General features: G+C 38.6%; 1 protein-coding gene across 1 annotated transcript; it reads left to right on the top strand.

The window, feature by feature from the left end:
* Positions 1 to 7,605: 7,605 nt before the first annotated feature.
* LOC122823347 (serine/threonine-protein kinase 33-like) lies at positions 7,606 to 15,054 on the top strand. The gene is made up of 12 exons (XM_044102853.1): positions 7,606 to 7,665; positions 9,869 to 9,958; positions 10,590 to 10,841; positions 10,958 to 11,242; positions 11,342 to 11,620; positions 12,114 to 12,269; positions 12,416 to 12,510; positions 13,289 to 13,333; positions 13,424 to 13,642; positions 13,956 to 14,133; positions 14,230 to 14,400; positions 14,500 to 15,054. The coding sequence occupies exons 2-12, from the start codon at positions 9,904 to 9,906 to the stop codon at positions 14,589 to 14,591; spliced, it is 1,827 nt and encodes a 608-aa protein (XP_043958788.1). The 5' UTR covers positions 7,606 to 7,665; positions 9,869 to 9,903; the 3' UTR covers positions 14,592 to 15,054.
* The last annotated feature ends 1,185 nt before the right edge of the window (positions 15,055 to 16,239 follow it).

A 16,239-nucleotide genomic window follows, 5' to 3' on the forward strand; every position in this document is an offset into this window, starting at 1 on the left:
TGGCTCACCTTTGAGCTTCACTGCAAAGGCCTGGTTTGATGTCTTTAGATTTTACATGATGTCATGTGTCTGATGAAGCGCACCAGTTCCTCCTGCAGCAAAATGTCTGAGTTTCTCAGACATTTTGATGGCCAGCAATAGGTAAAAAGAAGAAAAGAACTGCAGATTAAACATTTTTGCCAAGATAAGAGAGATTTCAGCTGAGTATATAACAGAAACATACATGTCAAGTCTCCCGTTTTGATCAGGAAACTTCCGTATTTTACCCTCCGTTCCATTATTATTATTATTATTATTATTATTATTATTATTATTATTATTATTATTATTATTATTATTATTATTAATTTATTTATTTATTTATTTTTTTCCCTGTAAATATCCCGTATTATGGCCTCCCACCGCTTTTACGCCAGTTTCTTCTCCACGGTCTGACGTCGGAACTGCATGGCGACATTTACGTATTCTGAAATCCGAAACTTGACAGGTATGCACAGAAACAGTAGCTCATCTCCAGGCCAAAAGCTTGCTGGAACCTCTGGTGGCCACTAGGTGTCACTGTGACACTAGCTTGTAAGAAACCTCTCATCCATCTACTGTCTGTCATGTATATTCCCAACCTGATTTAATTTGCTCTTGTACTTAGTTAATGGTTGTTTTTTTTGTATCAATATTATGTTTTGCGATTAGAGGCTTCTACTTTCTTTATTGGTTTAATTTATTTCATAAAGGAGGGAATTTAAGATGAACAGCTTTAAAAACCAAATAACTTTTTTTGTTACCAAGGAACCAAAGGGGGATTTGGAGATATCAGTTACATACAGATGGATAAAATAATAGGAAAATGTTTCATAAGAGCTTTGACTAAGTACAACTCTGACATAGTGAGAAGTGCATAAATATCTAGCTACCCACTGTTTGTGTGTAATGTGTCCAGGTGGTGTGGTGAACCTGAAGCTCTTCCCGGAGAGCAAATATTGAATCAAGGATTGTTAAACACAGACGACGCGGTTGGATTAACGCTTAGGTCTTCGGTCAATAAGCTAAAGGTTTTTCCTTTCCAAAAATGCACTTGAACCTGGTGAGGTGCCAACAAACCCCAATGGAATTTCCTGATTGTTTGAGATCAGATCCAATTGCAAGCAGAAGCTCTGAAGAATCGAGATGTGAAGATGTTTTTTGGGGGGGGTTTTTATTGTTGTTTTTTTTACATTTTTTTCTCCAAAGAGTTTTTGCTGTGCTAGTGGCTCGTATTTTTGAGACAGTAGGCAGATACATAAATGAGTAGAAGCAGCTGGGGAAAAGAACAGTCAGAGGAAATGAGGTCTCGGTTCAGGTGAAGCGAACTCTGGAGTTGTTGGAAACCGGAAACAAGCAGGAAGCGGTTACATACAGATGGATAAAATAATAGGAAAACATAAGAGCTTTGACTAAGTACAACTCTGACATAGTGAGAAGTGCATAAATATCTAGCTACCCACGGTGAATGCAGCAAACAGGTGGTGTGGTGAAACAAAAGAAGCTCTTCCCCGAGAGCAAATATTGCAATCAAGGATTGTTAAACAAAAGACGACACGAATGAAATGCAGCAAACAAAAAGCTTAGGTCTCCAGTCAATAAGCTAAAGGTTTTCCTTTCCAAATGTGACCAGATGCACTTCAGAACCTGGTGAAAGAACAAAAATGGAATTTACTGATTGTTTGAGATCGATCCAATTTATAAAAGAAATATTATCTGAAGAATTATTATAATATAATATGTCTTCTTTAATAATATAATATCTCTTCTTTAATAATATAATATGTCTTCTTTAATAATATTAGAAATATTATTATAAATATTATTATAATATAATATGTCTTCTTTAATAATATAATATCTCTTCTTTTATAATATTTCCAATTTTATAAAAGACGGCGTATCTGAAAAGAAATATAGTCATACCTTTACTTTCCTTCAAATTTCTTTCTCTGAATCTTGCATCTGGTCCCATAGAAATGAATACTATTTTCTTTGACTCCCCCTAGTGGTCTGGAGCACTTCCGTTTTCAACACTTTTTATTTGCTGCATTTCATTCGGGGGCGTCTTCTTTTTTGTTTGCGTCTCTCTTTTTGTTTGCTGCATTTCATTCGGGGGTGTCTTTTTTTTTGTTTGCATGTTTTCTCTTTTGCTGCGCATTTGCACCTGTCGGCCACCGTATCCAACTGCTTTGTCTCACACCACTCCATTTTTGTTTGCATTTTCTGAAGAAGGAAGTTGTGCTCAGTGTCTTCTGTAGAGGTTTTCCTGTTGTTTCCTTCAGTGGTTCTTGGTGCAGCACCGCCACAGGCAAGAAGGGGAACAAGGTGTCCAAGGAGTTTGACACAATGCAATGTGAAAGGGAACCGCAGCAGCTGGAAAATGTTATGGACCAGAGTTAAACTAAGCGCACTGGACTTTAACGTATGATAACATACCTTAACATTGCGATAACATTATTGCAATGTTATCGGCCGAACATTGCGATAACAACGATGACTGGACTTCTAGTGGTACGCTGAAGTCCGCTGCTCTGTGACTCCATTACAATCACAGCGCAGCCCACCAATCTCCACTGGGAAACTGTAAATGTTGTACTGCAGCTCATGAATTGTTGTCTTAAGAACCAGAATAAAGGCCTTATTGAAGGAAATATTTGATCTTGGAACTGTTTTTGAAAGTATAATGAAATTGCGTCCTTGTAAACTCAGTCTCGTCTTGCACGTTTTAGGTATTGATTCTATTGTTGGATCTGGACTTTGGCTGGACCATTCTGTTAGATCTCTAGATGGATGTTTTCTGTTATCTAGCTTGAAGGTGTACGCCTCCTCTTACAGGAATACTTAAAATTCAGCCAAGTGAGAAATATTAAATCATTACTTAATATTCATTCATACACACCATGGAAACCGTGGTTTCCATGGCTTCTGCTTCTTCTTCTGCTAAGAAGAAGCAGAAGAAGTCTACATCTACAAGTCTTTATCTCTGCTGTTAGGTATAGCCAATCAGTGGGAGAGAAAAGGGATTGGCTGCTTCGCAAACCCCAGCCAAAGCATGTCAACTAGGATTGGACTAAAAGTATTTCAGCTTCCTAAACTACGCTGTAGCTATGCACTACAAGGAAAATCTGCAAATGCTAAACTGTGATTAGGAGGGGTTCCACTGCATTCAAAAGTATCAACATAAAGCAGCATGTCCTGAAAACTATTTGCTCCCACTTATCAATTAATCACTAGCTTGTGTTGCTCTATGAGATAAAAATCAACAAAAATATGGAAAGTTTGACCGGCATGAAGTGACAAAACGTGGAAAAATTCAAAATCATTCAACACCGGCTTCTGTTTCTTTGGATTGGTGCTTTTGTTGTGCGTGGCCTAATATTGCATTCAGAAACCAAGCTTGGTTAATGACGGCGCGTCACGATGTTGGGGTTAGCATTCAGTCTGCAGCCTGCCTTCCTTCTGTCTTCCTACCAGCAGCCATCCAACATTTCAGACAAACCAGCTGCACCGAGTTGTTCTATCTCCCAATGAACACCAAAAAAAAACAATCTCTGCCTAAATATAGAAGTGTGAAAAAAAGTTCAACATCAATAAAGCAGGGAGCAAGAAAATGTTCTGCTTATCAGACACTGAAACGAAACTGAACTGCCGGAGAGAAAATGCTGAAAAAAATACCACAAAGTCTGTGATACCATTAGCCAAATAGATATGTACACTATAGATACTAAATGGCAGGCAATGTATGAGCTCCACTGCTTATTAATTTCTTCAGATGCTGCTGGTAAAAACTCTTTCCTTTCTTTTAATTGCTTTTCTCTGCAATCCACTTTTGTCGTTGCATTCCATTAATCAGGTATCGACTCCATGTGTGCACCGGCAATGTTTCAGCCCAAAATGCCCTTAAGCTGCAGTCAATTATCACTTTACAAAATCCAGGGAACGTTTTGGTTTTCCCACATACAGACGAGGAAAGTCGACTGAACAGCAGCCAGTGAAACAACAGCAGGGATTTTAGTCTCTAAAGAGTACAATTGTAGTTGCTTTGAGTTTTTTATCGTTGTCCATTAAATTCACACAGTTTCAATTGTTAGATGTTGCGACCTAAATTCTTTAAGCCCTTTAATTTTCAGATCTCTTATGGCTCAGACTCACTCATCTATGTTGTGTCTCATGGTTGTATTGTTTAGGATAAGCTTATGTGAGACACATTCTGGAACTATTAAAAAATGTAAAATGGGAGTTCAATGTGAGCATTTCCTCTAGATTGTGAAACACTTGTACTGATAGATGCATCCTGTTACCTGCAGTGGTAATTTTAGGGTGTGTTATCCATTTTCATTTACCCTTAGTTGCTTTCGTTTTTCTAAGCTTGATGCTATAGGAAAGTAAAAAGTAACACTCATTGTTGACATTTTATTCTATCGCAGTGTCCCATCTGTGATTTAAACACTAATTTAATGTACTTTTAAAATTCATTTTCAGTCAGAAATGATCACACTGCCTGGTTGAAGTACCAGTCTCCATCTGCAAGCCAACACGGGTGGAACAAACATTTAAGCGAATGCTGAGTTTATATGACGTTCATGTAGTGCCTCATTCTACCTTTTGCTTTTTTTCAGTTTTCCAGCTGATTGACAAGATATGAGTCTCAGGCTCAACCTGCGACTGGGAAGACCGTATCCATGATGCACACCATCCTGAGCAAAGTCTGAACTCAGTGACTTGTTGCTCTCAACCCAGTGCAAGAATCCTTTCATCACCGGTTTTACTTCTACAATAGGTTATCCCTGGTATGGACACATGCTGGGTTTCTATTTTTTTGTTTTTTCACAGATCTCAGTAATACCATGAGGAAACTGGACAGGAAAAAGCATCTGTACTTTTTTAACTGAATTTTTAATTAGAAATTGTTTCTTAAGTGGATTACTTGTAATCTGTATTTTTGTTTAATTTGCCCTTATTTTCTTTATAACTGTCCATATTGAAATGCTGACAAATTACACTTCCTTGTGTGTTGTACTGTCATTTTTATTGTAAAATTCTGGTAAAAGCAGCTACCAGTAATTTACCAGAGGTTTTATTTTGTTTGTTGTTTTACAATAAAATGTCAATATATCACAGTCCTGCTGTGTTTTTTACTTACGTAGACTAATCTTTACAATATATGTGTTGTTTTTATAGTAAGTTGCATAGAAAAGGTTACAGTTCTGAACTGCTAAAGTCACGGTTGCGGAGATATTAAGCCTCAGGCAGTATGACCGGATTTACTATGGCAAAACCACATTTTCATTTTTTCTTTTAACCCTATCTTCGGAAATACTTTATTGTACAAACTTTTTGGTATATCGGGAAATACGTTAAAATACTGGCAGTTTTCGTTGCCTGAATTTTACCATGTTTTTATAATACATGGGTATTTTATGCATGCAACATAGAATTAACAATCAAAACACAACATTAAGACAGGTTCCGTCAATAAATTTGTAATTGATTACGTGTCAAATACAACTCTAAACAAGTGGCTTTTTAGTTGAGATTTAAAGGAAGTCAGCGTTTCAGCTGTTTTAAAGTTTTCTGGAAGTTTGTTCCAGATCTGTGGTGCATATGTAACAGCTTCCCTATTACCCGTCCCGTCATGCACACACAGAGGCCAATTGGTTGGCATTTAAGTTGTTTACTGTAATGAACAGTTCACACAAACGGCGCAGTTAACTCCCCCTACTGGTCCACCACTCATTCTGTGTACCGCAACAAAACTTCAATTTAGTTCCCGAACACAACCACAAATACTAGTCAGAGGAGAACCGGATTTGATGACTTACCACAGCAGGGCGCAAAACAGTCTGTGTGGATCTCTAATGTATTGTGGTGCCTAACCATTGAGTGATTTATAAACTAACAACAGTATTTTAAAGTCTATGCTTTGAACTACAGCAGGGGTAACCAAACTCGATCCTGAAGGGCCAGCATCCTGCATGGTTTAGTTCTCTCCCTGGAGGCACCAACAACCTTTTCAGCATGTCAGTGTTCTTGTTAGGCCTTCTAACGGGCCATCATTTGATCCAGGTGTGTTTAACCAGGGAGAGAACTAAGACATGCAGGACGCCGGCCCTTGAGGACCGAGTTTGGGGACCCCTGAACTACAGGGAGCCAGTGGAGGGACTTTAAAACTGGTGTTATGTGCTCTATCTTCCTGGTTTTAGAGAGAACGCGAGCAGCAGCATTCTGGATCAGCTGCAGCTGTTTGATTGATTTGTTGGACAGACCTGTGAAGACGCTGTTGCAGTAATCAATACGACTGAAGATAAACACATGAATTAGTTTCTCTAGATCTGGCTGACTCCTGGCTGACTATTTAAGTGACTCCAAGGAGATTTGGGAAATTAATTACAAAACAACACAACAGTCACTAATCAAACTTCAAAAAGGACCAATAAGAGTAATTAACAAGGCTAAGGACCGGGATCAGACTAACCCATTATTTATCCAAATATTTTGCACACATACATTTCGTACTGAAGTACAAAATACTCTTCAAATAAATAAAACCATTACTGTCCAATATATTTGAGAATTTCCATTCATGAATATAAAAAAATATTCTAAATTGAGTACTGCGTTGCCATTTAAAATTTGCCATTGCAAAAAATTTCTAAGCATAATATTTTGCATTGAAAATTGTCATCTGAACAAAGATGCTGATGATACAAGTCTGGCCTCTTTTAGCTGGTTAAAATACATATAATATATATATATATATATATATATATATATATACTGTTTACTTTGGAGGCTGGTCTGGTTCTACACCAAATTTACTAGAGGGGTCCATGTAGTCTGTGTGTTTTTTTCCTACGAAGACACTTAAAAGAGAATTAAACAAAGACAGCTAAAACCTTAAAGTAAAGTACTATAATTTTAATTCATTGTTAAAATAAAATTATGAAGATTTAAAATATATCTACCATTGAATATTTTAAAAAAGACATTTATTTAGTATCATTTCTTCAGAACCCTTCTTGGACCCCAGTCTAGAACGGCTCCTGGGCTGCAGGTTTGGTGCATTTTTGCTTGGCATGTTTTGTCTTCATTGATAGGAAGTCAGCTGTGGTTTACTAGTTTTAAAATTGTTATATCTAATTTATTTTAAATTGAGAATTTGTGAATTTTATCTTATTCAGTTATTTTTATTTATTGTTCGTTGTTTTTGCCTGCGGGGGTCGCCCTTCTGCACTCTGCCTCGTTTGTGTCTCCTTGGCTTCCGTAGTTCATTCCAGTCCTAGTAACTCCTCCGCTCCCTCCTTTTCCCTCAGAGCGATTTTCCGCGCTGCTGTGGGTAAGTCAGAGGAAAGTTCGCTGCTGCGATATATGTTTGTTTTTCTGTATGTATGTTGTTTATGTAGAGGTCTCTACCATAAGTTGTTTATTATTGTTTCTTAGTGTGTTATTTTGCAATTTTGACCGTCATTGTGGGTTTTTATAAACAGTTTAATTATAATTTCCTTTTTTAAAATTTTGGCGCGAACAACCGTTGCTAGTTCAGCACAGCTAGGTTGAACATTGTTTTTATTTTCACCTTTAGGACTGGAGTCCAGGGAGAAGGAGTTGAAGATGTGGTTAATTTGTTTTACTCTTCTTCCCCAGGTATGTATTTTTATTTTAAGTTATATTTTTTATCTCTTTTTATTTAACTCTCTCCCACTGTATTGTTGCTGTGGCCACCAGGTGGCGTTTTCTCCTCTTGTTTTTAGTTTATGGTGTTTGTGAGAAGATTTCTTTTTATTGTTGACTTTTGTTGAATCAGAGAAAAAGAAATGTTAGTAGAGAGCGTTGTTCCGCGCTGCTGTGTGGCTGGAGTGCAGGGAGAAGGAGTTGAAGAGGTGGTTGATTAGTTTTACTCTTCTTCCCCAGAATAAAAAAAATATCTCATTGAAACCTGACTGAATGACTTCCGGAAATTCATTGATGCCACCCGTTACATATGATAGGCGTGTCTATCGAACAGTTATCGGTTCTAATTGAGACACACATTTAATGGCCAAATATGGGACGACTCCGTATTTTACGGGATGGGTGACAACCCTATTCAGGGGCGCTGCACTCCTAAAACTGGAGTTTTAGGGGTGCTGCGCCACTGGGAAGTCAAAATTGGAAATCAAAGAAGAAAGAGCTAATTTTTATTTAGAACAAGCACATGCTGGCAGCAGGCTCGACAGAGAAATTTCTTAGATCTCGTACCCCTTCATCATGGAAACCACACAAAGAAGTTCACATGATGCAGCTTTTAAGTCGCGCGCTATCGATCTAGTAGTATTGGAGGAAATAGAGCAGCTGCATGTTAACTCCGCGTGAACGAATCGCCACGCATGCGCCATTGCTGTCCATTGAATCAAGAATATCGGTACTTAGTCCGGAAAATACCACAATCACTCAAAGAGTCTGAAAAAAGGACGCAATGTTTTGCTGTTAATTCAACACTGATCGTTAAACGTAACAAGGTTCATGGGTTTAACAGGTAAGAAAAAGTTTTAGATTAAAGAAAATATTGAGAAAAGGAGCAGTGGGTAAGTTATGCTAGCCTAACTGTTGCTAGCCTGCTACTGACTTCGGCAACCTTAACATGTGCTGTGCTAATAGAGGACAACCCTCACACCAAGTCATCAGTAAAGCAGGTGTTTAAATCAGCTAATGAACCACCACGTACTTTTTTATACTCATTTCAATTACCTGAAATGAGTGGTCAACTGCACACAAATAGTGCAGTGAACTTCTCTACTGGTCCACTAGTCACTCTGTATACTGTAACAAAACTCAACGTTAGCCTTTGAACATAAGCACCAACATTAATCAGAAGAGAACCGGATTTGATGGCTTACCACTGCAGAGCGCTGAACAGACCATGTGGAATTTTTGTCGGTTTTCCATCGTATTTAAAGGAAACCAGTAGGGGGCGCCAAAACCACAATTATGAGACATATTATGTTTAAAATATATATATATATATATATATATATATATATATATATATATATATATAGTGCCATATGCTGCCAGCCCTGAAAAATCTTGCCGCCTCATAGATAATTTTTCTAGATCCGTCCCTGTGCAGTGCTCTGCTGCGTCCATGTGAAAATCCGAGAGCAGCAGAGATATCAACTGTTTATGACTGGTACAGCGTATGTATGCACGTTTCCAGTTTTGTGTTTTTTTTATTATAAACACTGCAGATGCGGCTTATAGTAAGGTGCACTCCAAAACTACGGTACTATTATGTGTGTTGTTTTCAGTTCAGGTAAGATGAAAAAGAACATTCTCAAATATAAAAATATTTTATTTTGGCTTATTTGCATTCTTTTATTATGAACATATTTGGCACTGATGGCAAAAGGGTCGGACACCGGTAGTGTAAGCCTGCCTGTCAAATAAAATTTTATTTGGAAATGCTATAAGTTGCTTCTTTGAATCATTTTTGATTAATAAAAATGCTATAAATAGCAGCTGAAGCTCTTAAGATTGTGAAGAAAATAAAAACTAATGAAGAGCTTTGTGTGGCTCCAATATTTGGGATTCATTCCTCAAACTCTTTCCTGGAAAACCAACAGAAAATATATTACTTTTATTTGTTTTGGGGGATTTTCCTGTTCTGTAGGTTTGTTTTGGTTTAAGTCAGAGGGTTACTAGGCATCATCACTTCCATTCTAACATTTGTGACCCAAAGTTTGGAATGTTTTTCCTGATGTCACACTGGTTGGGTTCAGAACCCAACATTCTGTTTGAGCTCAGTTCGTCAGAAATCTCAGATAGAGTGAGACGTAACTTTCAGAGTTCAACCTGCTTTGTCTTGTAGTGAATAAATTTACACGGAAATCTCCAAAAACAAAGATGGACAAAGAATCTGAACAGAAACGTAAAAGCCAAGCCTTGAGGAGAACAAAAGGTAATGAGTTTGAGTTTCACTCTTACTTATCAAGACAAGGTTTATGTTTCAGTTTTTTGGAAAGTTATACTGTAAAATATTTGAAGATGGTTTAACTTGAAAATGAAAGTCTGCCTACTGCGTTGAAAATGTAACTGAAGTCAACAAGAAAATTATATTGATTTTAATTAAGAAATTAAAGTTCATGCTGTTGATTTAACAACAAGAGACAAGTTGTTTAAACTTGTTTTAAGTTCATTAATCTTGAATTGATTTTTAACTTAATTCTGCAATTTAAAGAGTAGAAGATAGTAGAAAAAAATAATGTTTTAAAGTGTTGTGGTTCTAAAAAATTTAGGTCATTTTAAACACTTAATAACAGTCTTATAAACCTCTTGATGTATAGTTAAGAGAGTTTGAGTTTTTATTGCTCAGAAATTCTGTTTTATTAACTTCCATTGGTTAGGAACATTGAAATGTGTCAATCTCTGTCGGCTTCTCATAGAAACATGAATTTGTATGAAAATGAGTTAAATGTTCAACAGTTTATGTAATAAAGTCCCTGATCAGATATCAGTCTGTGAGGTGATTCAGAAATACTAAACATGCACTCTAAACAATCATTAATTTTCCATAATATTTCTCAATATAGAGCGAAGCGGCATTATGACATCACAATGTACAGAATCTGCTGAGGACTGTGAGAGTCAAAGAAAAAGAATCAGGACCTCTGAGATCGCTGGAACCTCACAAATCTGCCAGGACCAGATAAGGACCAGTAAGACACTGAAGAGGAAGATGATGGAAGAAGAAGAAGGTTCAACGCCGGCCAAGTGTAGGAAGGAAGAACTCCAGGAGCAGGTTCCAACCAGAGAGTCTTCCTCCTCAGTGGACATCCTCATAGGTTGGCTGCTTTGATCAAACTAATGTTCATTTTCTTTTCTGTATGTTGACAGACCAAAATGTCAGACCAAACTGTAATAAGAAATTACAAATTTTCCTCAATTTCTTTTTCTTTAGAGACAAGCAGCAGCATAATGCTACAAACTGGTGAGTCTGCTGAGGACTGCAGACCAAATAAAAGGAGAAATTCTGGAGATGAGATCCACAGAAAAAGTATCAGGACCTCTGAGATCGCCGGAACCTCAAGAATCTGTCAGGACGAGATCAGAACCAGGAGGATACTGAAGAGGAAACTGACAGAAGGAAAAGAAGAAGGTTCAACACCGGCCAAGTGCAGGAAGGAAGAACTCCAAGAGCAGGTTTCAACCAGAGAGTCTTCCTCCTCAGTGGACATCCTCATAGGTTGGCTGCTTTGATCAAACTAATTGTTAATTGGCTTATAGTGACAGACCAAAGATGTAATAAATAATCACTATTTATTCCCAACATCTCTTACTTTAGAGATCAACAGCAGCAGCATGATGCCACAGTGTGCTGAGGCTATTGAAGACAGCAGACCAAAGAGAAGGAAAAGGGTTAAAAAAGAAAACCGCCGAAAATGGACCAGGGTTTCTAAGATGTTCGGACCATCCAAAAGCCACCAGGACCAGAAGAGGATTGTGAGGAGACTGAGGAGGAAAATAACAGAAGAAGGAGAAGGATCTCTAACACCAGCTAAGAGGAAGAATAAGGGGCTCCTGCAGCAGGTCGTAACCAAAGAGCCAGTGGACATCAGCACAGGTTGGCTACTTTGGTGAAATGTCTGTTAATTTTCTCTTCTGCATGTTGACAGACCAAAATGATAGATAAAAGCATATGTGTGACTGAAAAGACTGGACATCATTCCAAAACATGACCCTATAATTGCCTAGTCATAGTCCAAACAAATATCAGATTGATAATCTGTTGCAAGGTTTAAATATATCTGATTATTCAAAACTGATTGAGAAAAACTTCAAAAGATTATCATCTGATGTTGCAGCAAAAAGTGGTTCTTTAAACAATGCTTAGCACTTGAAAGTTGTGCTTTACATTATATTGGTCTTTCTTATAAAATCTCAGTAATATACTCTAGGTTTTGTGGTTGTAATGTGACAAAATGTGCAAAAGCAAGAGGACAAGTGTTTTTACACATCACTATAAGTCTTATGTTTCTGTTGGGATGTTTTTCTCTTATGGAAAATATTGTTAAAACACTCATGCTGTTTCTGTGTTTTTTTTTTTTCATTATTAGAGTCCAGCAGCTCCAACCTGGAACTTTGCAGCTCAGGAATAGGCGATTTACGGAAGAGGAATCTGAAGAGGGAGGACAAGGACATTGAGAAACCACAGCTGAGGAATAGAAGGAAGAAGACCAAGAAGACAAAAGAAGAAGTGGATTCCCAAAGAGGTCAGAGGTTAAGTCTCAATAGAATTGTAATATAAGCATTTGTTAGAGAGACTTAAGGTGTGGTGATAATTAGATCTAAGATAACATTAGTGAACAGAGTTTATTCTGATGCTTTATGAAATTTAAAGATGTGTTCATGTGTTTAGCTGAATTCCAGGAAAAATATACTGAGTTGCATCTACTGGGAAAAGGAGGCTATGGATCTGTGTTTGCTGGATATCGAGAAGTGGATAAATTACCTGTAGGTGTATTTGGAATACTTAAAATGAGGCTCTGTGAAGTTATCAGTAATAGTTCTTCTAACTGTGGTCAGTAGGAGTCAAAGTTTGTAAATAAAGAGTTAATATCCTCATAGTGGTGAAAGTCTAATGGCTAGTCAGACTCTGTTTCAGGTGATTTTAGCTAATAACATCTCAAACTGAAAACGTTCAGATCTGTAAAGTAAGACTATATTAGATAAATTATTTCATTAACCAATGAGACTTTAAGGATAAAGGTGCAGATGTGTAATATTTACTAATAAATACTAGAATTGCACAACTGTGAACATTTTCAGTTCTTGTAATTTTAAATTTGATTTTGGAAAGACCAAAGTAGACAGCTAAATTTTCTTTCGATTCTAATGGTGCATTCACAACAAATGCATTCCACACATCAAATAGGCGTTTGACGCTTCAAGTTCAACGCGTGTGCACTTTGAATGCAGACGCTTGACATATCTTGCGTTTCGCTGGTTTACATTTTAAATCCATGTGGAGGTGCATCGGACGCTCTTGACGTGTCAAAACCTCCAAACGGTTCAAATCACGTTGCGCTGGACGGTGGACACGCAACAGCCCTCGACACACCTACGCATAGACTTTGAATGTAAACCAAACGTGCCTGACAATCAAAAAGCGTTTGGTGTGAACTCACCATAATAGTCAAAACACTGATAACTCAACGTCAAGCAACTTCAGAAAATATGAACATTTAAGGACATTCCCATTGCTGAGCAATCTTTGGTTTCTATTGTATAGGTGGCCATCAAACACATTCGAAATGACATGGTGTACAAACACAAGGTAAGTGAACAACAGCATCTAGGACTGACTTTAAGTCCTATCGGATTCCAGATGCATTGTGGGTTTCTCCTGTTTGCTTTGATGTTTCAGGATGAGAACGGTAGGCAGATGGCGTTGGAGGTGGCCATCATGATGAAGCTTCAGAATCGGACTACCAGTTCATCAGGGCGGTTAGCCACAGTGTCCCTGCTGGACTGGTATGAACTGGAGGAGGAGCTGCTCATAGTGATGGAGAGACCCATGCCTTCACAGGACCTCAATGTCTACCTTGATGACCATGAAGGTTGTTTAACTGAGGAGGAGGCCAAGGTAAGCTGCTGGATGGAAATTCGAGTGGATTTTTTAAATATTGTCAGTTACTGCTTCAGTTGGGGATTTTGTTTCATCGTGAATATGATAAAATCAGAGGAATGAAATACAGTGCAATATTCTCTCCGTAAAACAATTTTGTAAAACTTTATGCTAATGCATCTCATAATGTCTCTACAAACATTGAAGTGTGTGGGTGTAATGTGAAAAAAATCCATATGAAAATGAAAATCTTTACAAGTCAATGTATTTCTCACTGAAGTCCAACATCAATCTGCAGAATTATGAGCTTCAAATCATTTTTGTCTTTCAGATCATCTTGAAACAGCTGGTGGAAGCATCGATTCAACTTCAGGATGCAAACATCTTCCACAGAGATATTAAAGCGGAAAATGTCCTTATTGAGAGGAGCTCAGAAGGCCTACGAGCCTATCTCATAGACTTCGGTCTGAGCCGCTTTGACCGTGGAAGGAAATTTACCATCTTCCAAGGTACGATATCCCACTTCTTTCTATCAGTTCTGAGAAATCAAAGATTCTTTTTACTGTTCTTCTTTCTGACTCTCTTAATTCTGACACATTTTCTAGGGACCCATGCTCTTCGATCACCAGAATATTGCACACAAAAGAAATATTCTGCTGGACCCACAACAGTGTGGCAACTGGGAGTGATCTTGTTTGAAGTTCTCCATTATAAGAATTTTGAGACAAACAAATTTCTCAAAAAGAAGCTGAAGATCAGCAAGAAGCTTTCCAAAAGTGAGACAAACATTATATTCTATGTTCTCATAGCATATATAAATCTGTCCTCTGTCCACAGCTCTAATTGTTGTTGCACTTTGACCTTTGACCCTCCAGACTGCCAGGATATTCTGACTAGGTGCCTGATGACAGACCCAGAGGAGCGTCCCACGCTGCAAGAACTGCTCAATCATCCATGGTTTTTGTAAACTACACATCACACAAACATTACGATACAACATTTAACATTTTTTGTTGGTAGTTAGTTTAGTCTAATTTGGGATGAGGATTAAGGTTTAGGGTTAAAGGACAGGTTCCGATCCTCGGTAGCAGAAGCTGGCTCTTGGGACGTGGAATGTCACCTCTCTGGTGGGGAAGGAGCCAGAGCTAGTGTCTGAGGTTAAGAGGTTCCAGCTAGAAATAGTTGGTCTCACCTTGACGCATGGCTCTGGTTCTGGAACCAGTCTCCTTGAGAGGGGCTGGATGTCCTTCCACTCTGGAGTTGCCCTCGGTGAGAGGCACTGGGCAGGAGAGGGCATACTTGTTGCCCCCCATCTCGGTGCCTGTACATTGGGGTTTGCCCCGGAACGAGAGGGTACTGGAGCCGGAAAACGGTAGAGTGCCTTCTCCGGGTCGGGGGGATGTCCTGCCCCAAGTGGAGGAGTTTAAGTATCTCGGGATCTTGGTCACGAATGAGGGAAGAAGGGAGCGGGAGATCGACAGGCAGATTGGAGCAACGTCTGCAGAGGTGGGCGCTGTACTGGTCTGTCGTGGTGAAAAGAGAGCTGAGTCAAATGGCAAAGCTCTATTTACCAGTTGATCTACGTTCTCACCCTCATCTATGGTCATGAGCTTTAGGGTCATGACCAAAAGAACCAGGTCGCGGATACAAGCAGTCGAAATGGGTTTTCTCCGTAGGGTGTCTGGGTTCTCCTTTAGAGATAGGGTGAGATGCTCACTCATCCAGGAGGGACTCAGAGTAGAGCCGCTGCTCCTCCACGTCGAGAGGAGCCAGTTGAGGTGGCTCAGGCATCTGATTCAGATGCCTCCTGGACGCCTCCCTGGTGAGGGGTTCTGGGCACGTCCCAAAGGGAGGAGGCCTCGAGGAAGACCCTGGACATGCTGGAGGGACTTTGTTTAAACTGAGATTTTTAGGATTCATGACCTCATCTATGGCCATGGGTGTTTAATAGCATAATTGGAGTTTCGTAGATTTTGCTGGGTGAAATTGAGATTAATAGGTTTATGCTCCTTTCTTCCCATTAGACGAAAAAGGGTCCTTTAGTTGAAGTAGAGATCAGTGAGATTTTTCTTGGTGATCTATTTTTCATCCTCTTGAAAAAATAAAACACGTGTTTTAGGTGGATATTCTGCATCATCCTTAGATGATATAGAGTGTGCAAAATTGTCTTTGGGATGTATTGTACTACAATGTTTAGGTTTTATTACACTTATTATCCATTGCACACAAAAACTTCATTGGTGTGCCCCTTTTATAGGGTAGTGGTCTTGGTAGGCATGTGGTAGGAAGTCCTTATTCTATGGTAGGATGGGGCATTGTCGGCTGACTTTAATCACCTGTTTTGTTGTTGGCTTTTAGTTGTTGTTCCTGTCCTTTAGAGTCTGTACTGGGTCAGATGCGTCTATGGGGCATGGGTTCCGTAGGAATAGCCTACATTCATGTTGTTGATAACTGTCTTTTACAATAAAAATGTAGATTTCACATTAAGTAAATGAGTTAGGACACAACCACAAGCACTATTACATAGTTACATGCACACAACAAAGATACAGAGCAGCTGAGAAAATGAGGAACAAAGTATCCTTGAATTTGTAGTTTACATATGTATTTTGTGC

The sequence above is a fragment of the Gambusia affinis genome, linkage group LG20 (assembly GCF_019740435.1).
Source record: "Gambusia affinis linkage group LG20, SWU_Gaff_1.0, whole genome shotgun sequence".
Classification (NCBI taxonomy): domain Eukaryota; kingdom Metazoa; phylum Chordata; class Actinopteri; order Cyprinodontiformes; family Poeciliidae; genus Gambusia; species Gambusia affinis.